This window comes from Neoarius graeffei, chromosome 6 (genome assembly GCF_027579695.1).
Source record: "Neoarius graeffei isolate fNeoGra1 chromosome 6, fNeoGra1.pri, whole genome shotgun sequence".
Classification (NCBI taxonomy): Eukaryota; Metazoa; Chordata; class Actinopteri; order Siluriformes; family Ariidae; genus Neoarius; species Neoarius graeffei.
The window spans coordinates 47744759-47770423 of record NC_083574.1 but is presented as its reverse complement, the minus strand read 5'-3'; the positions used below and the strand labels follow the sequence as shown (position 1 = coordinate 47770423).

At 43.7% G+C, this 25665-nt stretch overlaps 2 protein-coding genes across 2 annotated transcripts in view; one reads left to right on the top strand and one right to left on the bottom strand.

Moving 5' to 3' along the window:
- The window catches only part of cry1b (cryptochrome circadian regulator 1b), a 28659-nt gene extending 27761 nt beyond the window's left edge, over positions 1-898 (bottom strand). Inside the window, 1 exon segment of the mRNA XM_060924353.1 lies at positions 741-898. Coding sequence (XP_060780336.1) covers positions 741-898 — 158 coding nt within the window.
- A 14592-nt stretch (positions 899-15490) lies between these two features.
- Positions 15491-25665, top strand: part of btbd11b (BTB (POZ) domain containing 11b) — a 175929-nt gene continuing 165754 nt past the window's right edge. Inside the window, exon 1 of the mRNA XM_060923745.1 lies at positions 15491-16527. Coding sequence (XP_060779728.1) covers positions 15657-16527 — 871 coding nt within the window. The 5' untranslated portion in view covers positions 15491-15656. The remainder of the gene's footprint in view (positions 16528-25665) is intronic.

Here is a 25665-nt window from a genome sequence, read left to right as displayed (position 1 = left end):
GCCCAGCGGCCGGCGAGGGCCTTTCTGTGTGGAGTTTGCATTTTCTCCCCGTGTCTGCGTGGGTTTCCTCCGGATGCTCCGGTTTCCCCCGCAGTCCAAAGACATGCAGGTTAGGTTAACTGGTGGCTCTAAATTGACCGTAGGTGTGAATGTGAGTGTGAATGGTTGCTTGTCTGTATGTGTCAGCCCTGTGATGACCTGGCAACTTGTCCAGGGTGTACCCCGCCTCTCGCCCATAGTCAGCTGGGATAGGCTCCAGCTTGCCTGTAACCCTGTAGAACAGGATAAACGGCTACAGATAATGGATGGATAGCCCTTTATGGGGGCGGCACGGTGGTGTAGTCGTTAGCACTGTTGCCTCACAGCAAGAAGGTCCTGTGTTTGAGCCCAGCGGCCGGCGAGGGCCTTTCTGTGTGGAGTTTGCATGTTCTGTGTGGATTTCCTCCGGGTGCTCCGGTTTCCCCCACAGTCCAAAGACATGCAGGTTCGGTTAATTGGTGGCTCTAAATTGACCATAGGTGTGAATGTGAGTGTGAATGGTTGTTTGTCTCTGTCTCAGCCCTGCGATGATCTGGCGACTTGTCCAGGGTGTACCCCGCCTCTCAACCATAGTCAGCTGGGATAGGCTCCAGTTTGCCTGCAACCCTGTAGAACAGGATAAGTGGCTACGGATGGATGGCTAGCCCTTTATGGTCCTCTTGTCTCTTCCATGGCTTGACGGGATGAGCTACATGTCTTACCTCCATCTATTAATTCCCACGTTAGATGAACCTGCAAACCAGGGGTCAAGTATGTAAAAACAGTGTAACGTGTCTGCTTCTACTACACAATCCTGGAGTGAGGGGTTATCATGCAGCCTCAAGCCCTTCCTGAACCAGTGCACCGCCTTAACCACCATTCCTCCACTCTTCCCTCCTTCACTCAGGCTTAGAAGAAGTTGTCCGAGTCTACTTCACGTCAGTAAAATGATGGATTGAGAATCCGGCAGCAGACAGGAGTACGGCAGACTTCCCGAGGTCTGAATAGAACACTGCTCGAGGAAACCGTTTTCCATACTTTTTTGGATTTCAGGTGAATTATCCAGCACGGCTTCATAAACACTGCTCACATATGGTGCTATGATGGAACGAAAACATCATTCACTCGAATATTTCTTCAGTAAAACTCACAAATCACAAATTACTTTCTTCTCCCTCTCCGTGTTTATCCATCCATCCATCCATCCATCCATCCATCCATCCATCCATCCATCCATCCATCCATCCATTATCTGTAGCCACTTATCCTATTCTACAGGGTCGCAGACAAGCTGGAGCCTATCCCAGCTGACTATGGGCGAAAGGCGGGGTACACCCTGGACAAGTCACCAGGTCATCGCAGGGCTGACATATAGACACAGACAACCATTCACACTCACATTCGCACCTACGGTCAATTTGGAGCCACCAATTAACCTAACCTGCATGTCTTTGGACTGTGGGGGAAACCGGAGCACCCGGAGGAAACCCACACGGACACGGGGAGAGCATGCAAACTCTGCACAGAAAGACCCTCGTCAGCCACTGGGCTCAAACCCAGAACCTTCTTGCTGTCAGGTGACAGTGCTAACCACTACACCACCATGCCGCCCCATTTACAAATTATATAAACTAATCAAATTATCTGTGATAAGTTAGAAGTATCAAAATAATATTCAGTTTTCAGCAACCTTTTTTTTTACCTCTCAGATTCCTTTTCTGAAAAGACCGCTACTTAGTTAGACGACAGTGCTAACCACTACACCATTGTGTCGCCCCCCTCTCCACGTTTATTGAATCTTTATTCCTGTACTGACATTTGTGTGTCGTCTCAGCCTGCTGAGCCTTAAGACAGCTGACTATTGTCTCAGTTATTATATCAAGGACAAAAAAAGGGGAACAAACAGAAGGAGAGAAAGACCTGTACAGACTAGCTAGGCAGAGAAACAGGGAAGCGAGGGATATACAGCAGGTAAGAGGGATGAAAGATGTAAATGGAAATGTGCTGACAAACAAAGAGTGTATTAAGAAGGTGGAAAGAGTACTTTGAGGATTTATTAAATGAGGAGAATCCAAGAGAGAAAAGGTCAGATTCATTGGAGACAGCAAATCAGGAAGCAGAGTTGGTTAGTAAGGATGAGGTGAGGGCAGCCATGAAAAGAATGAAGACTGGGAAAGCAGTCGGACCAGATGGTATCCCGATTGAGGCTTGGAGATGTTTGGGTGAGATGGCTGTGGAGTTCCTAACGAGGTTGTTTAATAAGATCCTAGAGAATGAGAAAATGCCAAATGAATGGAGAGTGTGCTAGTCCCATTATACAAGAATAAGGGAGATGTACAGAGCTGCAGTAATTACAGAGGGATAAAACTGATGAGCCACACCATGAAGCTATAGGAAAGGGTATTGGAGGCGAGATTGAGAAGAGAGGTAGCAATCTATGAACAGCAGTACGGGTTTATGCCAAGGAAGAGCACGTCGGATGCAATTTTTGCTTTAAGAATGTTAATGGAGAAGTACAGAGAAGGCCAGAGAAAGCTACATTGTGTGTTTGTAGATCTGGAGAAGGCATATGATAGAGTGCTGAGAGATGAGTTATGGTATTGTATGAGAAAGAGTGGAGTGAATGAGAAGTATATCAGAGCAGTGCAAGACATGTATGAGAACAGTGAAACAGCAGTGAGGTGTGCAGTTGGAACGACTGAATGGTTCAAGGTGAAGGTGGGACTCCATCAAGGATCTGATTTGAGTCCTTTCTTGTTTGCCATAGTGATGGATAGCTTGACGGATGAAGTGAAGCAAGAGTCACCATGGAACATGTTTGCGGATGATATTGTGATATTGTGATGAAAGTGGAAAGGAGGTTGAGTTGGGTTTGGAGAGATGGAGGTATGCATTGGAACGAAGAGGAATGAAGGTGAGCAGTAGCAAAACAGAATATATGTGCATCAATGAGAATGGGGATGAGAGTGTAGTGAAGATGCAAGGAGTAGATGTAAAGAAAGTTGCTGAATTCAGGTACCTGGGGTCAACTGTGCAGGAAAATGGGGGCTGCGATAGTGAGGTGAGAAAGAGAGTGCAGGCAGGGTGGAGCAGTTGGAGAAGGATTTTGGGAGTCATTTGTGATAGGAAAGTCCCAACAAAAGTGAAAGGTAAGCTGTATAAGACAGTAGTGAGACCAGCTGTGATGTATGGATTGGAGACTGTCCCCTTAACGAAGAGACAGGAGGCAAAGTTGGAGGTGGCGGAGTTGAGGATGTTAAGGTTTGCGATGGGAGTGACAAGGTTGGACAGGATAAGGAACGAGCACATCAGAGGGACAGCACATATGGAGAGCTTGGGAATTAAGCTAAGAGAGATGAGACTGAGATGGTATGGGCACATCCTGAGAAGAGATGCAGAGCATGTGGGAAGGAGAATGTTGAGGATGGAGCTGCCAGGCACACGAAAAAAGGAAGGCCAAAGAGGAGATGCATGGGTGTGGTGAGAAAGGATATGAAAGTGGCAGGTGCGGTAGAGAAGGATGCGGAAGACAGGGAGCAATGGAGACGAAAGATCCGCTGTGGCGACCCCTAATTGGGAGCAGCCAAAAGAAGAAGAAGAAGAAGTTGTTGTTTAGATTTTACAGCAGTCAGCATAAGAATGATTTTATTAAAGCAGATACGCAAAACCTTTATTTTAAAATAAATTTGAGTGGATAGTATCTTCATACTTGACTCTTGTATGCTGCATAAATGGGAATAAAAAAAATATTTTTGAGAGTTAAAATTGACTGCAAAGTTGGTATTTGAGCTGCCCCACTGAGCTAGCCATGCCTGAGTGCGTGATGTCACAGCAGGAACCGGTTTTAAGGCAGAGGCCTTTTACAGCTATAGACCAAAGTCATATAAATAAAAATTTATGGTGAAAGTAAGAAATACCGTTACCGACTTGCTCAACTAAGACTGATTTGACTTCATTGATTGTGGGTTGATGCTCATTAAAACAGGATAGGTGTTATAACTTATGTAACATACATGTACATGCATGCATTTTCACTAATCAAGCGTAAAAGGCTAATTAAATAATCAGATGAACTGAGACAATCACATTCTGAAGCAAATTAAATAATCTTATACCGGTAACTTAAATACACAATACAAGTTACATGTCTCATCTCATCTCATTATCTCTAGCCGCTTTATCCTGTTCTACAGGGTCGCAGGCAAGCTGGAGCCTATCCCAGCTGACTACGGGCGAAAGGCAGGGTACACCCTAGACAAGTCTCCAGGTCATCACAGGGCTGACACATAGACACAGACAACCATTCACACTCACATTCACACCTATGGTCAATTTAGAGTCACCAGTTAACCTAACCTGCATGTCTTCGGACTGTGGGGGAAACCGGAGCACCCAGAGGAAACCCACGCGGACAACATGCAAACTCCGCACAGAAAGGCCCTCGTCGGCCACTGGACTCGAACCCAGAACCTTCTTGCTGTGAGGCGACAGCGCTAACCACTACACCACCGTGCTGCCACAAGTTACATGTATTAATCTAAATGCAGGTAAACGTGTTGTTTTTTTTATCCAAATGAGAGTTGGAGCTTACCCATCTGTTCTTGCTCCTTGAAGGCTGATCTTGTGGCCAATTGTTTTTGAAACAATCTGACTTTCAGTTGTTCATTCATTTCTCCGTTCATTCACCTCTTCCACGTAAGGGCGAGATGGCAGCAATATCCAGTTTAGAAATAAATAAAATAAATACTTTCCTTTTCTTGTAGTTTTCTTTAATTATTGATACTGCACCCTCTTTCAATACGGGCTTATAGCCAATGCTCCTCAACAGATCAGAGGTCTCATACAAGTCTTCAGTAAAATATGCAGAGGAGAGACCACTTCATAGGCGCCCAATGTGCCCGTGAACTTCTCACAAAACGCATCCAAATCTTTGCAGTTTGAACATTCTTGGGCCATGAATGCAATGTAAATCCACCTTCTGTCGTGTTGCTGCACCTGCCAGCAACACATCTACGTGGCATGGCAATAAATTAGCTCAAAATGGAGGATTGGAGTTGCAGTTAGCTCTGTGTTTTAGTATAGCGGAATTGGTGATGAGACAGATAGACTTCCTGCTGTGATGTTATGGACGTCAAGGTCATTCACTCAGACCACTACCTATATGAATCACTTTAATCGTAAAAATTACTATTTTAGATTTATTGTTAATGCTTAAAACTATTCCTGTACCATTCTTGAGGTCTCAAGGCATTTATAAACAAAAGTGAGGCCATGGCTCTGCATATATGCTTTAATGTACATCTTCAGACAGAATTATTTGTCGGTGCTCTGTGCTGATTGGATAGAAGTGCAGTACCTGGATGAGCACAGGAACGAGGGAGGTGTTTCAGAAATCTGGTTTAGTTTAGTTTATTTTAGTTTAGACAGGCAGCACAGTGGTGTAGTGGTTAGCACTGTCACCTCACAGCAAGAAAGTTCTGGGTTCGAGTCTAGCAGCCAGCAAGGGCCTTTCTTTGTGCAGTTTGCATGTTCTCCCCGTGTCTGCGTGGGTTTCCTCTGGGTGCTCCGGTTTCCCCCACAGTTCAGAGACATGCAGGTTAGGTTAATTGGTGGCTCTAAAGTGACCACCAATTAATGGTGTGAATGGTTGTTTGTCTCTGTGTCAGCCCTGCGATGATCTGGCGACTTGTCCAGGGTGTACCCCGCCTCTCGCCCATCATCAGCTGGGATAGGCTCCAGCTTGCCTGCGACCCTGTAGAACAGGATAACCGGCTAGCTATAGATGATGGATGAATGGATGGATAGTTTAGTTTCTAACCCTGATGCAGAAGCGGTGGCAGGAGGTTTTGGATTGGGGGATGACGTGTCGTGTGCCAAAGCTGTGCCAAATCTGGGAGGTCCGGGGGCATGCACCCCTGGGAAATTTTAAATTTTTAACCCTCTAAAACGCTATTTCCCGCATTTTGAGAGGCAAATTTTGGTGGATAAAACTAAGTTTAATGTCTCTGTTAGAGTACGTTTCGTCCATGTATTTTTTTTTTATATGAAACAGAACTAATGATACTATAATGTAATTATGTCTACTTAGTATCATTGAGAGGATAATGCCCTCTTACCATGGGTTTGGTCAGGGCAGCAAGCAAATTCATGTACATCTAGAGCAGCATCAAGTTTTTGGCCACCCAAAACTGCTTGTACGCCTCGTGAACGCTATCTAACCATCTGGACAGGACAAGAGTTATCAGTCAGATATAAATGTAGCAACACTGTCATAGCCTTGCTGTCACAGGGTCCCCGCTTTGGCGTGAGTACCCAAGGAGACCAGATGGTTGCCACAGCAGCAGGTTAATTCGTCCACAGAGTATTCATAAATCAGCTTGTCTACTAAAAGTGATGGGTTTTGCAGTTCTGCGTAAGCCAAATAAGGAAAATCTCAGAAAGCAGAGGCAATCAGTGACATCAGGGCCAGGCTAATTTGCATCGGTTTTGGTGCGAATGGGTGCTACCAACCTCCAGTACAAAGGGATGCCGCCGGGATGAAGGGACACAGCTGGATTTAATGAGGAAAAACAAAGGTGCACAGTGGGCTGTTTATTCACACTACTGTCTCCTTTTCTTCCTTGTAAATAGTCAAAGGACTCCCATCATAACTTGCCCCCCCAACATAGTTTTTTTTTTTGGGGGGGGGGTGATCGCCCCCCTGCGGTGTGTCATCTTCCATCTCAGAAACCAAAACAGAGTGAGTTTATCTGGGTTAGTTACTATGGTGTAATTAGCTGTGATGCTTACCTGATTAATTAAACTAAACCAGTTTAAAGACTTTATTTAACCTGACAGTGTCAGAAATGTCATGCCCTTTAATAAAGGATTCTGTAGATACAGCTTTGTCTATTAAATCTAATTAGATCTTCCTGAGTTAATAATTTCATTTTTTTTCCATTAAATTTTTTTTTTTTACTTGTGTGACTTGATATGTCCTCTTTTGCTGCTATCCACTGTGCTGCTGCAAACAGGAAATTTCCCCATTGTGGAAACACCATAAAGGTGTTGGGGTGGTGGGGATGTGGTGAGATTAGGATCCAGAAGCAGAACACACAGACAGTAATCCAATAAATGTGATTTAATCCAGGGAAAGGGCATGGCAAAAAGGTAAACAAACAGTATAGAAGAAACCTGTGTCACATGCACACTTCAAGCACAGTGAAATTCATCCTCTGCATTTAGCCCATCTGAAGCAGTGAACACACGCGCACACACACACCCAGAGCAGTGGGCAGCCACACTAGAGCGCCAGGGGAGCAGTCAGGGGTTCGGTACCTTGCTCAAGGGCACTTCAGCCCAAGACCACCCCACGTTAACCTAAGTGAAGGTCTTTGAACTGTTGGGGAAACCGGAGCACCTGGACGAAACCCACGCAGACACGGGGAGAACATGCAAACTCCACACAGAAAGGGCCTCACCGGCCACTAGGTTTGAACCCGGAACCTTCTTGCTGTGAGGCAACAGTGCTAACCACTACACCACCATGCCACCCACTCCAAAAAAAAAAAGACATAGAAAAAAACAAATAGCAAAAATAGTCCAGGAAAAAAAAAAAAAGAGACAAAAAACTTGACAAAAAACAAGATGGGCAAGGACAAAAACGCTAGTGCAAAAGACATGAAAAATAGTCCAGAGAAACAAAACTTTGAGACAAAAAATGAGGCAGGCAAGGCCAAAAAACCTGAAAAAGACAAAACGTTAGTGCAAAAACCGTGACAAGAACAAGCAGGCTAGAGAGCAAAAAAACCCAAGAAACCTAAAGGGCACAGAACCAGTGAGAAAAACAGACAAGAAGTTCTGGTGAAGTCCCTGTCTGTCTGGGAACAGCGTTTTTATAGACAGCAGAGAAAACCAGGAAGTGAATGCAGGCAAGATGGAATTCCCGTCCCGGATCGGGATTATCCCTGACATAAGTAATCTCTGGAGTGGAAGTCTGGCGAGGAGCATGACAAAAGGTCTCATCTCATCTCATTATCTCATCTCATCTCATTATCTCTAGCCGCTTTATCCTGTTCTACAGGGTCGCAGGCAAGCTGGAGCCTATCCCAGCTGACTACGGGCGAAAGGCAGGGTACACCCTGGACAAGTCGCCAGGTCATCGCAGGGCTGAGACAGAGACAAACAACCATTCACACTCACATTCACACCTACGGTCAATTTAGAGTCACCAGTTAACCTAACCTGCATGTCTTTGGACTGTGGGGGAAACCGGAGCACTCGGAGGAAACCCACGCGGACACGGGGAGAACATGCAAACTCTGCACAGAAAGGCCCTCGCCGGCCACGGGGCTCGAACCCGGACCTTCTTGCTGTGAGGCGACAGCGCTAACCATTACACCACCGTGCCGCCATTTATTTGTATTATCATCAGAGGTGGAAAAACTGGATTGACAAAGTAAAAGTCCTGCTTAGGTTTTCCTTCTTCCTGTGTTCTCAACACAGGTGATTTCACCAATTAGCTCATCAACCTGGCTTAGGGGATGTGGTAATTAAGATCAGCTGGTTCATTGAATTGGATGGAGCAAAAATGTGGCAGGGTTTTTACTTTCTGCACCCGGGTTTTTCCACCTCTGATTATCATTATATTTTGTATTGTCATATTTTGTAGAGCGGCGGCTACAATTATTGACACCGTAACGATCTTTTGGCCATTGCAAAAGTAGAAAAGACTTTCAATATGTAAATTGTCCATGAATAATTACTCAAACATCCGCTGGGGAAAAAGAGTTGATTCCCACTTACTTAGCGTATCAGATCACGTGACACCATTCCACAAGTACTGACATTCAGATGATTATTTATAAGAAAATAATCAGTATGTGGCATTAAGTTAACAAAACGTTTTTATTTAAAATTTGTTTTACATAGACTTATATTTAGTACAAAATATATTTTATGTAAACATATCAATGTCAGTGCTTATGTAAATGAAGTAATTATAATGTTTGTAAACAAATGAACTGATCATGTTTAACCTGTGTCAGAAAATATTTTTGTTCCACTTTCTACCTACTTTCTAAATATTTTCGTAGATGAGATTTTGTTAATCATTCGTTGTTTTTTTGTATTAATTTTTAGTTTTGTAGTTTAACAATAAATGTCAACAGGCGATTGACATTGTAACCGCATGAAAATCCAGGTCAAAGGTCGCATGCCATTCCTCAAACCAAAATGTAATATTTTTACATCTAAAAATATAAAATGTCTACTGATATTGTAATATGTGGTAGATATTTACAACAAACTGCAAAAAAAAAAAAAGTTTTTTGACTGGAATAGAAAAATCTGAATATTTCAAGCATGTAATTTTTTTATATGCTAGGAATTTAATTCTGGTCTAATTCTATTTATTGCAATAGGATTCCAAATACTCTATAACCATTCCATTCTATATATCACGGCACTTTTATTTTTTTAAGTACTTCATCTACTTCAACAATGTTGCACAAAGATCGATCCAATACAGTTTTAAATGTCACTTAATTCCACAGGGTGTCGATAATGGTGGACACCGGTGAAAGTGATCACTATTATCGACACCTCACGTGATTTCTCAAACATGCGTTTAGAAACAAAATGGCGACTATCAAATGAAAGCGTAAGAAATACAGTAGGTTTTGACAAGGAGATCATGAAATATCAGTGAATTTGATAAGTAAAAACATGTCTATGATCTTTCCACCATGCTCACCTGTGATGATAACATCCGAGTTTTCCTCAAATTGCTGATCGTGCTAAAAAAACACTTTATATACCATGTATGTATGCTGTATGTATGCTGTAAAATGTATATTGTTCTTACCCATTAGGTGACACTGGGCATACCTAACAACCTGTGTCATGTCCCCCCGTCTCTTCTCTCTGTCTGTCTCTCTCTGTCGAGTTACATGTTGATCCTGAGACACCTGTGATGCTGACCTCTTCTGCTCCTTGGACCTGCCTGATCCATCCTGATGCCCTACGTCTGACTGGAGTCTCATCATGTTGCTCCTGTGGAGGACGGCCCCATATGGACAGTCGAAAGTTGCACTTGGAAGATGGCTCTGGACACTTACAGCTTTGCTATGATGGCTGAGGACTACATTTGTACATTTGACAACCTTAGGACTGCAGTTGTCATGAACGGTTTTGCACTTAAGTCTCCATCAATGAACAGTTGATAACTTTAACAAAATAGTCAAGTCAAGTTTATTTTTATAGCGCCTTTAGCAATAGACATTGTCACAATGCTAAAATTTTAATGACTTTAAACATGAGCTAATTTTATCCCTAAGCTATCCCCAATGAGCAAGCCTGTGGCAATGGTGGCAAGGAAAAACTCCCTCAGATGACATGAGGAAGAAACCTCGAGAGGAACCAGACTCAAAAGGGAACCCATCCTCATTTGGGTGATAACAGACAATGTGATTATAACATTTTTAACAGTTTTCACATGAAGTCTGTTTTCGTTGATGTTATAACTCTTCATTGATGGAAACTTGAGTGCAAAACTCTTCATGACAACTGCAGTCTTAAAGTTAGCAAGTCAACTGTAGTCCTCAGCCATAAAAGCATTACTGTAAGTGTCCAGAGCGTCTTCCAAGTGTGACTTTCAACTGTCCATATGGGGCCGTCCTCCACAGGAGCGATGTGATGAGACTCCAGCCAGACATAGGGCATCAGGATGGATCAGGCAGGCCTGAGGAGCAGAAGAGGTCAGCATCTCAAAGTTCTTATAAATAGACTTTATGCTAAAACTATAATGAATTTCCTGAGTACACAGTTGTTCTTTGTGACTATTTCAGACACAGTTTTGAAGCAAGTTATTTATAATCATGCTACGGTATGTGTCATCACCCAGATAGGGATGGGTTCCCTTTTGAGTCTGGTTCCTCTCAAGGTTTCTTCCTCATATCGTCTGAGGGAGTTTTTCCTTGCTACCATCACCAGGCTTGCTCATCAAGGATAAATTAGGGATAAAATTAGCTCATGTTTAAAGTCTTTAATTTTATGTAAAGCTGCTTTGCAACAATTCTGTGAAAAGCACTATACAAATAAACTTGACTTGATGCCACTGGAAGCCTTTTTTAGGCCTATATGGCTTGTATTTTCTCCACATTTACTTCTTTCAAAGTTCAGCAGAACTGCAGATTTGAGAGTTAAATCAAAACTTATGAAAATGCTTCAGTCAGTGAGTAATTTATCACTGTGATAGTCATGTCATATTTCAGGATTTTCAAATGCAAAGGAAGGATATTATTCATTCATTATTCTTGTTTAGAATTACCCACCCCAAAGGTTCAAGATTTAATGGTAGTGGTAATTGAGTTTGGGACAGCTCATCAAACAACAATAAACACAAAATGCAGGACAAGACAACAAGATGAGGGAAGAACTGTGCATTAATATTTAACAGATAACTCAGGTCATGCTTAACTATGCTCAAACAATTAGATCGTGAGCCTCATTTTCCTTTTTTATACAGCCCCAATTCGAAAAAAGTTGGGATGCTATGTAAAATGTAAACAAACACAGAATGCAATGATTTTCAAATCTCATAAACCCATTTTCCCCTGCAATAGAACAGACAACATATCAAATGTTTAAACTGAGACATTTTACTATTTCATGAAAAATATTAGCTCATTTTGAATTTGATGGCAGCAACATGTCTCAAAAAAGTTGGGATGGGGCAAGTGGTACTACTAAAAAGAAACAGCTAGAGGAACATTTTGCAACTAATTAGGTTAATTGACAACAGGTCAGTAGCATGACTGGGTATAAAAAGAGCATCTTAGAGAGGCAGAGTTTCTCAGAAGTAAAGCTGGGCAAAGGTTCACCAATCTGTGAAAAACTGTGTCCACAAATTGTGGAGCAATTTCAGAATAATGTTCCTCAACATAAAATTGTGAAGAGTTTGAATATCTTATCATGTACAGTAAATAATATAGTCAAAAGATTCCAAGAATCTGGAGAAATCTCTGTGCACAAGGCCAGAAATCAATATTGGATGCCTGTGATCTTCAGGCCCTCAGGCGGCACTACATTAAAAGCAGACATGATTCTGTAATGGAAATCCCTGCATGGGCTCAGGAACACTTCTGGAAATCATTGTCTGTGAACACAGTTTGTCGTGTCATCCACAAATGCAGGTTCAAGCTTGATCATGCAAAGAAGAACCCATATGTGAACATGATCCAGAAACGCCACCGTCTTCTCCGGGCCAAAGCTCATTTAAAATGGACTGAGGCAAAGTGGAAAACTGTTCTGTGGTCAGACAAATCAAAATTTGAAATTCTTTTTGGAAACCATGGATGCAGCTTCCACTGGACGAAAGAGGAGAGGGACCATCCGCCTTGTTATCAGCGCTCAGTTCAAAAGTCTGCATCTCTGATGGTATGGAGGTGCATTAGTGCCTATGGCATGGGTAGCTTGCACATATGGAAAGGCACCATCAATGCTGAAAGGTATATACAGGTTTTAGAACAACATATGCTCCCATCCAGATGGCGTCTTTTTCCGGGAAGGCCTTGCATATTTCAGCAAGATGATGCTAAACCACATACAGCATCTATTACAACAGCATGGCTTCGTCGTAGAAGAGTACAGGTGCTGAACTGGCCTGCCTGCAATCCAGACCTTTCACCAACTGAAAACATTTGGCGCATCATGAAACAAAATATACAACAAAGAAGACCCAGGACTGCTGAGCAGCTAGAATCCTATATTAGGCAAGAATAGGACAACATTCCTCTCCGAAAACTCCAGCAATTGGTCTCCTCAGTTTCCAGACTTTTACGGGCTGTTGTTAAAAGAAGAGGGGATGCTACACAGTGGTAAACATGGCCCTACCCCAACTTTTTTGAGACATGTTGCTGCCATCAAATTCAAACTTGCCTTATTTTTTTTCTTACAATGATACATTTTCTCAGTTTAAACATTTGATATGTTGTCTATGTTCTATTGTGAAAAATATATGGGTCTATGAGATTTGTAAATCCTTGCATTCTGGTGTGTGGGTTTTTTTGGTGGGGGTGTTTCCCCCAATTTTACACAGCATCCCAACTTTTATGGAATTGGGGTTGTAGGTTAAATAGCTCTATCTGGAAGTGACACACTTTTTTAAAATTTGTTTCTTCAGATAGACTTTATGTAACTTAATGATAGGCCGATAGGAACAGTTTAACGTGAGGTTCAAAGGGTCTACAGTAAACGTTCCTCGCTGAAGCAGCAGTACAGTCTCCTCACTTTCATCTTGTAATGAAAATTTGTTATTTTGGGTGTGGGTTATTTAAAGACATCGGGCAAAATCAATGCAAATGTACAAATGTATGAGGGTCTGATACTGTACTTCTGTATAATAGTCTTATGACTGTCCTGTTACCTTTATTTGTGTCCTGTATAAGTTCCAATAATATGGAAAGATGAAATCAATAGATTGAAAAACAAATTGCATTTCAAGATGGCACCAATTTAACTGATAATGGAAAGCTGCTGTTTGTCATCCAACTTTGTTTACTATGCCAGACTGTATAGTATATACTATTACTCCCAGGGTTTATATTGCCTGCCTGCCTGCCTGCCCGCCCGCCCGCCCGCCTGCCCGCCCCCTTGGCTCCATGCGGAGCATAGGCCACCGATGATCTTCTTCCATCCAGCTCGGTTCTGGGCTTCCTTCTCCAGATCTTCCCAACGCATCCCCAGTCCAATCAGCTCCCACTCCGTGTCTTGCCTCCAGGAGTTTCTAGGGCGGCCCCTCCTTCTCTTGCCTCGGGGGTTCCAGATCAGCGCCTGTCTGGTGGTACTGTCAGCTGACTTCCTGAGGGTATGACCAATCCACCCCCATTTCCTTCTCAGGATCTGTTTGGCAACAGGTTCCTGTCCTGCCCTACACCACAGCTCTTTGTTTCTGACCTTCTCTGGCCACCTGATGTTGAAGATGCATCTGAGGCAGTTGTTGACGAATGTTTGTATCTTGTGTTGTGTTGTCTTGTTCATTCTCCATGCCTCTGATCCGTATAGCAAGACTGACTTGACGCTGGAGTTAAAGATGCGCACCTTGGTGTCCATGTGGATTTCCCTGGAGGCCCAGATGTTCTTCAGCATGACAAAGGCTGCTCTTGCCTTGCCAATCCTGGCTGTGACATCCTGTTCTGTGCCTCCCTGTTGGTCCATCACACTTCCCAGGTACACAAAGGACTCCACCTCCTTGATTGTCTCTCCACCTACTGTAATGGGGATGTTAGTGTTTATATTGTATGCCTAAAATGCAATTCTGTTAGAAGGTGAGGTTAAAGAACACTAGATGGCAGGATACCATCAGAAAACTGAATCTAGACTAATAGGGGACGCGTACACTGACTATATACGGTGCATAGAAGACAATTGAATAAACAAGATATAGATTGTGTGAGAAAATGTAATCAGTGGATTGAGTGTTCTATTATAAATCACTTTCTATATTTATTTCTACTCCCATGTGACAGAAAAACACTGACCCTGCTTCCATCATAAAGGCAAACGCTTACAAGTGGATGTTAACCGATCAGTTTCTTTTTCTAGAGTCATATCTGAGAAGGTAGACCATGCTCTCTCCTGAAAATATTAATGAAACTGTGAGTAGCATAATTCTCCAACGCTTTTATGTGTTTAGAAAGACTATTCTAATTGATGAATATTCCCCCTCCCCCCCAAAAAAATTCCAATCTTCAGCTCCATCTAGAGAAATAAATGACCTTGACAGGCAGTGTAAATGCTTTAGAACTCACAAGGATTGCCCCATTCAGGATATGTGATACATTATGCATCCCATTAAATATTAATGAAGAAGAGTCTTGTTGCCGTAGCCAGGCATTCATCTGATATCACTTTTCTCGAGACATATAGACTACATTTGAACAGAATTATAAGCTGGCTATTGATCAATAAATGACATTTGATGTATGTAGACCTGTATAAAATCAGGCCTGTAGGATATAGGATATGATAGGCTACATCACTTGACAAACTGTTCGTGACTTTTCATGAAGACAGACTGCTTGGCTTTCAAGGACAAAATGGCCATTTAAGACAATTCAAGTGGCAATTTGGATTGGATCCAAGTATAAAATCTTGACATTTAGGAGGGGGGAATCCAGACTAGAAAGGATTTATTTTCAAAAATGCAAGAATGGAAGTAATCAGACACAATTCAGGGTGATTTGATTGTAAAGGCTGTGTAAAAACCGGCATATCAAAGCAAACATCTGGATTGTAGTCGGCTATAGGTATAATATAGTGAACAGCTAAGGGGTGTATACGGTTGTATGGGATTTTCTATGTCGCCAGAGACTACTTGTTTCCAGTGGTTCGGTTTTCACACGAGTGTTGAGGATGTGTGTTTCATCTCTGTTGGGGCCCCTCCTTCCTTCCACAGCTACTTCAGTGCCTTTAACTGCAGTGAGCGCGCCAGCCACACACACACGCACCACTGCAGGCGACTTTCAACATCACTTCAAAGCGTTTGAGCTCTTTATTTCACTTTCCCTACCGACACGGTGTTGTTATTTATATCGAAGCCCACTGTCTGAACTTTATTTCTTTGGCGCTGAGCTTGCGGGACACTATGCGGCGCGGCCATGGCGAAGAGGGCTAAATCGGTCACGAGGACCCTGGAGGATTTGACACTCGACTCGGGTTACGGTGGAGCGGCGGACTCGTTCAGGTCGTCTAGCTCGTCGCTGTGCTGCTGTCCCGAGGCGCACGCACCGTATGCGCATGGAGCGAACTGCTGCCGCCTAACCGACCGCATGCGCAGTCGCCGCGGCAGCTCGGACACGGTGAACGTCGCGCCGGTTGACGACGGCGAGACGCTGGAGTGCCCGGGTCACTGCGCCAGGCTTCCCGAGCTCGACGAGGTGCCGTGGAGCCTCGCGGAAGTGCAAGTGGTGCTCGAAAAGCATGGCGACCCGCGATGCGCCACTTCGAGCGCCGAGCTGCTCGCCAGGCTCTCGGCGCTGCTGACTCGCGCACTGGTGCGCATCGCCACGGAGGCGCGGCGGCTGAGTTTGCGTTACGCGCGCTGCACCAGGTACGAGATGCAAAGTGCTGCCAAAATCGTGCTGTCGTGGACCGTCGCGGCGAACTGCGCCGCCGCTGCGCTCGGTGCGCTCTCCACGTACACCATGAGCACGGAGGACAGATACAGCCGTGGCAAGTCGGAGCGCTGCGGGCTCGTCTTCAACGTCGGGAGATTCTTTCGGTGGATGGTGGACAGCAGCGTGGCATCGAGGATCCACGAGCACGCCGCCATCTACCTGGCCGCCTGCATGGAGAACCTCTTCCGTGAGGTCGTGGGTCGCGTCCTGAACAGCGCGCTCTTGGAGGAGGGCAACGGCATGCCAGCAACGGTCACTGTGGAGGCCTTTGAGCAAGCCATCAATAACGATTCGGAGCTGTACGGTCTCCTTCAGCCTTACCAGCACCTCGTGTGTGGCAAAAATGCGAGTGGTAAGTCAGAAAAAGTTCTGGACTAGAGCAACAGGTTTACTGCCCCATGGTAAAGTTAATCCGTCTAATATAAGGCTCTGTACTCTGTATCATGTCTGCACTAAAAACCTTAGGAGATATTGAAATTAGGGTTCTTTAAGGAAGCATTCCTGTTTCTAGAACTTTTACAGCAAGAAACCAAACAGCCACTTTAACAAAGTGTCCTGGTAAGACAACCTCAAGAACCCCAAAATGTCTAGATCTTTAATAACAATACTGTATTTTTAGGTGCAGCACCCATGTTTAAAAGAAAAGCGCAAACATACAATAAATGTGCACTTAACCTTTCGAGGTTCTTCCTGAATTTAGGGTTGGTAAGGAACCATTCATCATGTTTCTAGAACTTTTACAGCAAGAACCAAACAGCCACTTTAACAAAGTGTCCTGGTAAGACAACTTCAAGAACCCCAAAATGTCTAGATCTTTTGCAAACCTTTGGAGGTTCTTCCTGAATTTAGGGTTGTTAAGGATCATGTTTCTAGAACTTTTGCAGACTTTAACTGGTTGCACTGGTAGGACAACCTCAATAACTCTAGAAGATCTTCCATGATCCTTTGTTTTTAGAGTGTAGCAAAAAGCAAATACTACAGGAAAAGTGCACATATGGATTAAAATAGCAGACGTTAGCTACCACACAAGTGACAGCCATTTTATATAAAACAAGGAAGATTTCATTAGTGGAAAGCTTTCGATTTTTTTTTCAAGAGAGCCGAAGTTGTCTTTTCTGTTTTTGATGGACCTTGCATGGAACCCTGCTATTATGTTTATCCAGTTAAATGATCTCCTGGGCCACTTGCCCAGGCACTGACATCATCTCTGTGTGTGTGTGTGTGTGTGCATGCGGTGTGCATTTGGATGTTTGGCCCAAGGTCCGGGGATTCAGAGTCTCAGATACACAATAACACAAGCTCGAATTTTTTAAATTGAGGTTGCACATGTGTTTGCATGCTCTGGGTGTGTTACAAGGGTTTGAAAGAGTGGGTATGGCAGCAGGGATATTTTATGGCTCTGTATTTAAATGCAGTGACCACAGCTGCTTGTTTGTGGAGCTTTTCCTCTGAATTAAGTGTAGCAGTTTAAATGTATTTGGATTGGACATTAAGAAAAACATAATTTGGGTATTCATGACACAAAATGTACATAATTAGAGGACTTTATGAGCAGAAATCATAAGAGGATATCCTAACAGAAGTCATTCTTTCAGACTGATTGGTTTGGCAGGACAAGGAAATGCCAGTGACTCACTGTCATTCAGTCTCTGGCTGGCATCTCCATGTTAAAAACATAGTTTTCCTCTGTGGAGAGTGACCTAATCAAGTGATGCATCCTCCAGCTACGTTCCCATTCTATGGCTAACATTTCTGTGGTGCTTGAGCCACATTATGTTTGCAGTCACAAATGAGATCCAAAGGAGGCAAATAATATATTCAAAGGAGTCTTCATCTATCTTCAGGCTAGGGTGATTATTGCTGATGAGCTTATTCTGCATCTGTCACTGCACCAGTTTTTGCATCACAGCTACTGTAAAGAAGGAACAAGATATATACTCAAACTATGTATATATATTTTTATTTATTTTGTGAAAAATAACAAAGCTTACTGGAGAGTTAAAAAGAATTTGGTGCTAAATAAGAGCTGTCTTATTGAATGTGTCAGTACAGTGCCATGCTCCCCTTGCAGCATGCAGTGCTGATCTTTACCCTGAACGTCATTTTAAAATATGACTGCTGTCACACTTTACTTTGTTTTTTGCTCCGGGACGTATGTCATTTATCATGTTTGATGGTGGTGAACACTACAGCCCAAAGAACTTTATGTACACTCACCAGCCACTTTAATAGTAACACCTGTGCATCACATGTGCATCACCAACGAGCCAGTCATATGGGATGATTCAACTTAGCCTGTGAGTCTGTACCTTGTGTAGCCAATTGGCTGATAACCCAATGTGGTCTTCTGCTGTTGAAACGGTCCACTCCAAGGCTTGATGTGTTCTGAGATGCTTTTCTGTTCACCACAGTTGTAAAGAGTGTTTATTTGAGTTACCATGGCCTCCCTGTGATGGTGGTGCAGTGGTTAGCACTGTTGCCTCACAGCAAGAAGGTTCTGGGCTCGAGCCCAGCGGCTGACGGGGGCCTTTCTGTGTGGAGTTTGCATGTTCTCCTTATGTCTGCGTGGGTTTCCTCTGGGTGCTCTGGTTTCCCCCACTGTCCAAAGACATGCAGGTTAGGCTAATTGGTGGCTCCAGATTGACCATAGGTGTGAGTGCGAATGGTTGTTTGTCTTTGTGTGTCAGTCCTGTGATGATCTGGTGACTTGTCCAAGGTGTACCCCACCTCTCGCCCATAGTCAGCTGGGATAGGCTCCAGCTTGCCCGCAACCCTGCACAGAATAAGCGGTTACGGATGATGGATGGATGGCTTCCCTGTCAGCCCGAATCAATCTGCAAATTCTTCTCTGAGCTCTCTTATCAACAAAGCATTTCTACCCTCAGTCAGAACTGCTGCTCACTGGATGTTGCTTTTTTGCAACATGTCAATTCTAGAACAAATCCCAGGAGACCAAGAGGTTCTGCAGTACAGCCATGCCATGGTCAAAGTCACTGAAATCACATTTTACCTCATTCTGATGTTTGATGTGAACTTTAACAGAAGCTCTTGACTTGTATCTGCATGATGTTATACTGTACATTGCAATGCTGCCACACAACTGACAGAATGCATAATTGCATGAATGAACAGGTGTACAGGTGTTTCTCATAAAATGGTCGGTGTGTGTGTGTATATATATATATATATATATATATATATATATATATATATATATATATATATAATATATATATATACACACACACCTATTACTGTTTTCATGAATGTAATTTGTCATAATATGCAAGTCCTACACAACCTCCCCAATGGATATGTATTAATGTTCAAAATGCGGTCCATAAGGGAACATGTAGGCTTCCTCCACCTCGCTGTAGTCGATGTGGGGGCTGAGGTGCAGCTGCAGACGTAGGCAGCTTAGTGTCACAGATCTATTGTGTAGTTATGTTTTCTCTGTGCCAGGCACTGAAGGGTGTGTATGTGTCTTCTGTATTAGCCAATGTAAGAGCGTTCAAGCATGTCACAGTGACCACTATAGCTATGAGCTATTCAGTAGTAGTTTGCAGACAAACTCTAGGACCATGCGTTTTCAATGGACTGACCTTAGTCTCATCCTTAATTGCGACAGTGGTTATTTTATGGACTTATTAAAACACTTCAGTAAGTCCTATACGCTGCCACTGTTGGGCCCTTGAGCAAGGCTCTTAAATCTCTCTGCTTCAGGGTGCCATATCATGGCTAACCCTGTGCTCTGACCCCAACTTTCTAACAATTTGGGTTATGCGAAGAAAATAATTTCATTGTGTTGTAATGTATATGTGACAAATAAAGGCTTCTTCTTCTACTTGTACATATACCTCCAAGAAGCAAAGTGTCTGAAAGTCAGATGAGTCATGGAGATTAAGTCATTCAGTAATCACTTTATCCTGGTCAGGTTCACAGAGGATCCTGGGTGTGAGGAAGGAATACATCTTGAATGAGACACCAGTTCATCACAGGGCACCATGAGCAGACACACATTTACAATTTAGCATAGCTAATCCACCTACTGGTATGTTTTTGGGAGGTGGGAGTGAGCCAGAGGAAACCCGCATATACAAACTGTAGCCTGAGCTCAGGATCGAGCCAGAGACCCTAGAGCTGCAACACTACTCTCTGTACCACTGTAGAGCAAATATTGTGAAGAAATAAATGTATATTACTTACCAGCTGGGAGGTCCGTATCGTGAAATACCGTGACCGAGGTCTTGAAAATACTGACCGAGGCCTCTGGGCCGAGGTCAGTATTTAATTCCGAGGTCACGGTATTTCATGATACGGACCAACCTTAAGCTGGTAAATAATATATTTATTTTTTTCTTTACCAAATTCTAACAGGGGCGGCACGGTGGTGTAGTGGTTAGCGCTGTCGCCTCACAGCAAGAAGGTCCGGGTTCGAGCCCCGTGGCCGGCGAGGGCCTTTCTGTGTGGAGTTTGCATATTCTCCCCGTGTCTGCGTGGGTTTCCTCCGGGTGCTCCGGTTTCTCCCACAGTCCAAAGACATGCAGGTTAGGTTAACTGGTGACTCTAAATTGAGCGTAGGTGTGAGTGTGAATGGTTGTCTGTGTCTATGTGTCAGCCCTGTGATGACCTGGCGACTTGTCCAGGGTGTACCCCGCCTTTCGCCTGTAGTCAGCTGGGATAGGCTCCAGCTTGCCTGTGACCCTGTAGAACAGGATAAAGCAGCTAGAGATAATGAGATGAGATGAAATTCTAACAGAAAATGAGAGTTCCTGAAAGGGAAAACAAAGCCAAGGCGAGCCGGCATTTTGAATCCTCATTCACGGCTGTAATGCAAATGGCGTCCTCCTCGGTATACAAGTGCACTTCCATGGCAGGAAAAAAAAAACCTACATTTTGCCATCTATGTAGTCCTCTATATACACAAAATTGAGTCATTCAGGATTCAGCCATGTTTTTGCTCAGCATTAATAATAATAATAATAATAATAATAATAATAATATAGCATTTTTATAGCGCCATATACACTATCTGCCCTATGGTGCTTCACAATAATACACTTTAAAAAATCTTATGTTTAAGCATTAAATAAAAGATTATCACAATACTTAACAAAATTACAAAAAAGCTTTCTTAAAAAGAAATGTCTTAACTCTTGATTTAAATGATGTTATTGAATAGCTTATCTTTATGTCGGCGGGCAGGGCATTCCAGAGCTTTGGTGCAGCAACTGAAAATGCCCTGTCCCCATAGGTCCTTTGATTAGACCTTGGATAGTCAGGAGGCATTGGCCAGCAGACCTTAGATTGCGACTAGGTTGATAAGGACTTAATAGATCACTAAGATATGCAGGAGCTAAATTATTTAAAGACTTATAAGCTAATAATAATATTTTAAAAATAATTCGTTGTTCCACTGGCAGCCAGTGCAGCTCTCTGAGGATTGGTGAGGCACGAGCATACCTCGGCTTGCGGGAAACAAGCCGAGCAGCGCAGTTCTGGACAGATTGTAACCGCTGTATGAGATATTTTGGAAGACTGTATAAAAGAGCATTGCCATTATCCAATCTACAGGTAACAAAAGCATGCACAAGAGCTGCTGTGGAATCTTCGGACAGATATTTTCTTATTTTGGCGATCTGTCTGATGTGAAAAAAAGCAGATTTCGTAAGAGAATTGACATGTTTCTCTAGAGTTAAGCTATTGTCCTTTACAAAACCTTAGTTCCTAGCTGATGTCGAGGGCTGTACAACGTAGTCATTAATAGAGATGCAATCAAGTGAAGGATGAGGGCGATATTTTGAACTGATAATTAAAAATTCAGACTTGTCACTATTAAGCTTTAGCTTGTTTACCCTCATCCAGTTATCTATTTCAGTCGCACAGGCCTCTATTAAATTAACAGCTAATGCTTGCCCTTCCCCACTCCGGGAATCAAAAGACAAGTATAACTGGGTATCGTCCGCATAAAAATGGAAACCCATGTTATACTTCCTCACGATATCCCCAAGTAGCGAAGTGTAAAGCAGATAAAGAATAGGGCCTAGGACAGAGCCCTGAGGTACCCCACAGACCAGTGGCTGGTATGAAGACTTCACTCCTCTGATTTCCACATACTGAAATCTATTACTAAGGTACGATTTTAACCAGGAGAGAGCCAGACCACAGATACCAAAAGGATGACTCAGCCGGTTGAGCAAAATTTCATGGTCTACAGTATCAAATGCAGCCGATAAATCTAGGAGTAGCAGTATAACGGACTGATGGTTGTCTAAAGCAACAAGAATGCCATTGTTAACTCTAACTAGTGCAGTCTCAGTACTATGAAGCTGCTTATAGGCGGACTGAAAAATTTCATCTACATTATTACATATTATATAGTCAACAAGCTGGATAGCAACTACTTTTTCAGTGAGTTTAGAAATAAATATTAGAACAGCATTAGCAACAGTTACAGGTTTTTGGCTTTCTCCTGAAATGTTTTCTTTTATTTCATCTTCATTAGGGTAGTAAAACTCGCTTTTGCTGTGAACACTGTCGTTATCGCTATCCATGCTGTAAAATTAATGCTATTATACTGAGAAATGTGAAAATAAATGTTGACAAAAAATTGCTACCATGTTTGTTGTTGTGAACGAGCGAGTTGTCAAAGGTCTGTAACCGGGGTCCGTATCGTAGGATTCCGAACTGCTCGCGAGCCAATCAGAGCACACAATTTGATGGAAACCAGACCGCGAAAAAAAAATTATTTAAGGCACATAGTGATGCTAATAAACAATGATGCAATGCATGGACCCATTCTATACACAAGCATTTATTCACAAGACTTTGATTTATGGTCACAATGGGCAAGGCATCTCATTTTACCTGGAAGATATCCATCATGTTGCTGGCTACCTGTATATTTTTAGTGAACCTGGTGCTAGCACTAGTAGGCATCTGCTTGTCTTAGAGGACGATGGCATAGCACTAGGTGCTGTTGCACTTTCTAGAGTGGCTGAATAGGCCGACTCTGGAGTGGCAGTCTCTCGCGCATCTGGCACAAACAAATACAGATGGAGCTCTTGACGATGTTGCTCTCGCTTTATGATTGGCTCTTTTCACTTCAAGATGCTCGTTCCTGTCCCTTTCAGCTTTCTGCAAGCCGTTTCTCACACAAGCCCTCCAAGAATCCCATGAGGCCGCGATGTTCTCCCAGGTGTTAGGGTTGATACCCGCCAAATTCAGGTCTCTTTTGTACACATCCTTGAAGCAGAGGTGAGGTCTTCCAACAGAACGAGTCCCTTCGCACAATTCCCCGTACAAGATATCCTTGGGAATGCGCCCTGAGTCCATACGGTGCACGTGTCCTAGCCACCTGAGACGCCTTTGGATCAGCAGAATGTGGATGCTTGGAATGCCAGCACGTTCGAGGACCTCCGTGTTGGTCAGTCTGTCCTGCCAAGAGATGTTTTGGATATGCCTGAGGCAGCAGAGTTGGAAGCTGTTTTTCTTGTCTGGCATATGGTGCCCAAGACTTGCTGCCATACAGTAGAGTGGAAAGAATATAGCCTTGGTACACGCAAAGTTTGGTGTTTGAAGATAACTGGCGGTTGGACCAAACTCTCTTGTTCAGTCTTGCCATGACACCTGCGGCTTTACCGATTCTTGCATCGACTTCAGCATCCAAGGAGAGGGAACTAGTGATCGTTGAACCCAGATACGTAAAGCTCTTGACTGCTTCTACGTAGCTGTCATGAATGATAATGGCTGGAGGGGAGTCAGCACCCTGCGCAAGAATGTTGGTCTTCTTGATGCTAATCATTAGCCTGAGCTCTTTACAGGCATAGGAGAAGCGATCTACCAATTGTTGGAGGCCAGCCTCAGTGTTAGACAGCAGTGCCGCACTGTCAGCAAACAACAGCTCACGAATGAGGACCTCCTTAACTTTTGTCTTAGCGCGGAGCCTGGCAAGATTAAAGAGCTTACCGTCTGTTCTTGTGTGGAGAGAGACGCCCTTGTCACAGTCACCAAATGCGAAATTGAGGAGCATGGGGAAGAATATCCTGAAGAGAGTTGGTGCCAGAATGCAGCCCTGCTGTACTCCGCTGCTCACTGGGAATGAATCAGAAGGTGCTCCATTGAAGCGGACTGTGCATGCCATCGTGGAAAGGTGTAACCATGTTGTAAAGTTTTGGGGGACAGCTGATTTTCTTGAGGATTGCAAAAAGACCACTTCTACTGACTAGATCGAAGGTCTTCATAAGGTCGCTGAAGGTGACGTAGAGAGACTATGCACTTCTCCTGAAGCTGGCATAGTGAGAAGATCATATCCACTGTAGATCTACCACCTCTAAATCCGCATTGTGACTCTGGATAGACATGCATAGCAAGAGGTTGCGGGTGTCCCAAGGCAACACGAGCAAATACTTTCTGGACGATGACAAGGAGTGAGATTCTACGGAAGTTGTTGCAGTCGCCGTGGTCACCTTTGTTCTTGTAGAGGGTGACAAGAAGTGAATCACGCATGCCTTGTGGGATGCAGCCCTCCTCCCAGCAGAGACATAGCAGCTTGTAGAGGTATGGCAGTAGGGTCGGCATACCAGACTTCAGTACTTCAGGTGGGCCTTCCCGCTAGTGAGATGGTCGATAGCTTTACTGAGCTCATCCATAGTTGGCAGTTGGTCAAATTCCTCCATAATGGTGAAGTTTGGTAGGGAAGATAGGGCAGTAACAGTGACCACGTTATGTGTGCTTTACAGCTCGAGGTAGTGCTCAACTCAACATTGACATTGCTTGCATGGGTCTATGATAATATTCCCTGCTTTAGACTTAAGGGGGGCAGTTTTAGTGGGAGTAGGACCTGTTGCTGCTTTGATGCCCTCGTACATTCCCCTTGCATTCCTGTTTGCAGCTGCTGTCTCAATTTTACAGCACAACCTAAGCCAGTAGTCATTTGCGCAGCGGTATGCAGTCTGCTGTGCAACACTCTGTGCAGCCCTGAGAGCATTGCATGTGGTGGGGCAGGGGTTTTGTTTGTAGGCCAGCAGTGATTTCCTTTTTGCTTCAGTTATTGGTTGCATAACTTGCCAAGAAGCTGCATACCAGTCCGCATTTCTGCACTCCCTTTTCCCATATGCTGTAAGAGCCAAGCTATAGATGGCGTTGCGGAGCTTGGACCACTTAGAATCAACAGTGACATGACTGACCACGGTGTTCTCCATAGTTGCGTTGAAAGAATCTACGAACTTCTGCTTTTTCATGGGATTGTCGATGCAGCAGGTGTTGATGCGAGCTAGGCCCTTGATTTTGACATGATGGATCTTCTTTGGCCTCAACTTCATTTTGCTGGCAACAAGGGAATGGTCTATGTTGCAATCAGCGCTGTGACAAGTGTGGGTGAGGAGGACATTGCATAGGTCGCGCCGCCTAGTGATGACAAGGTCTAGCTGGTGTCAATGGTGGGACCAGGGATGGCGCCAGGAAGCCTTGTGGATCTCCTTGCACTTGA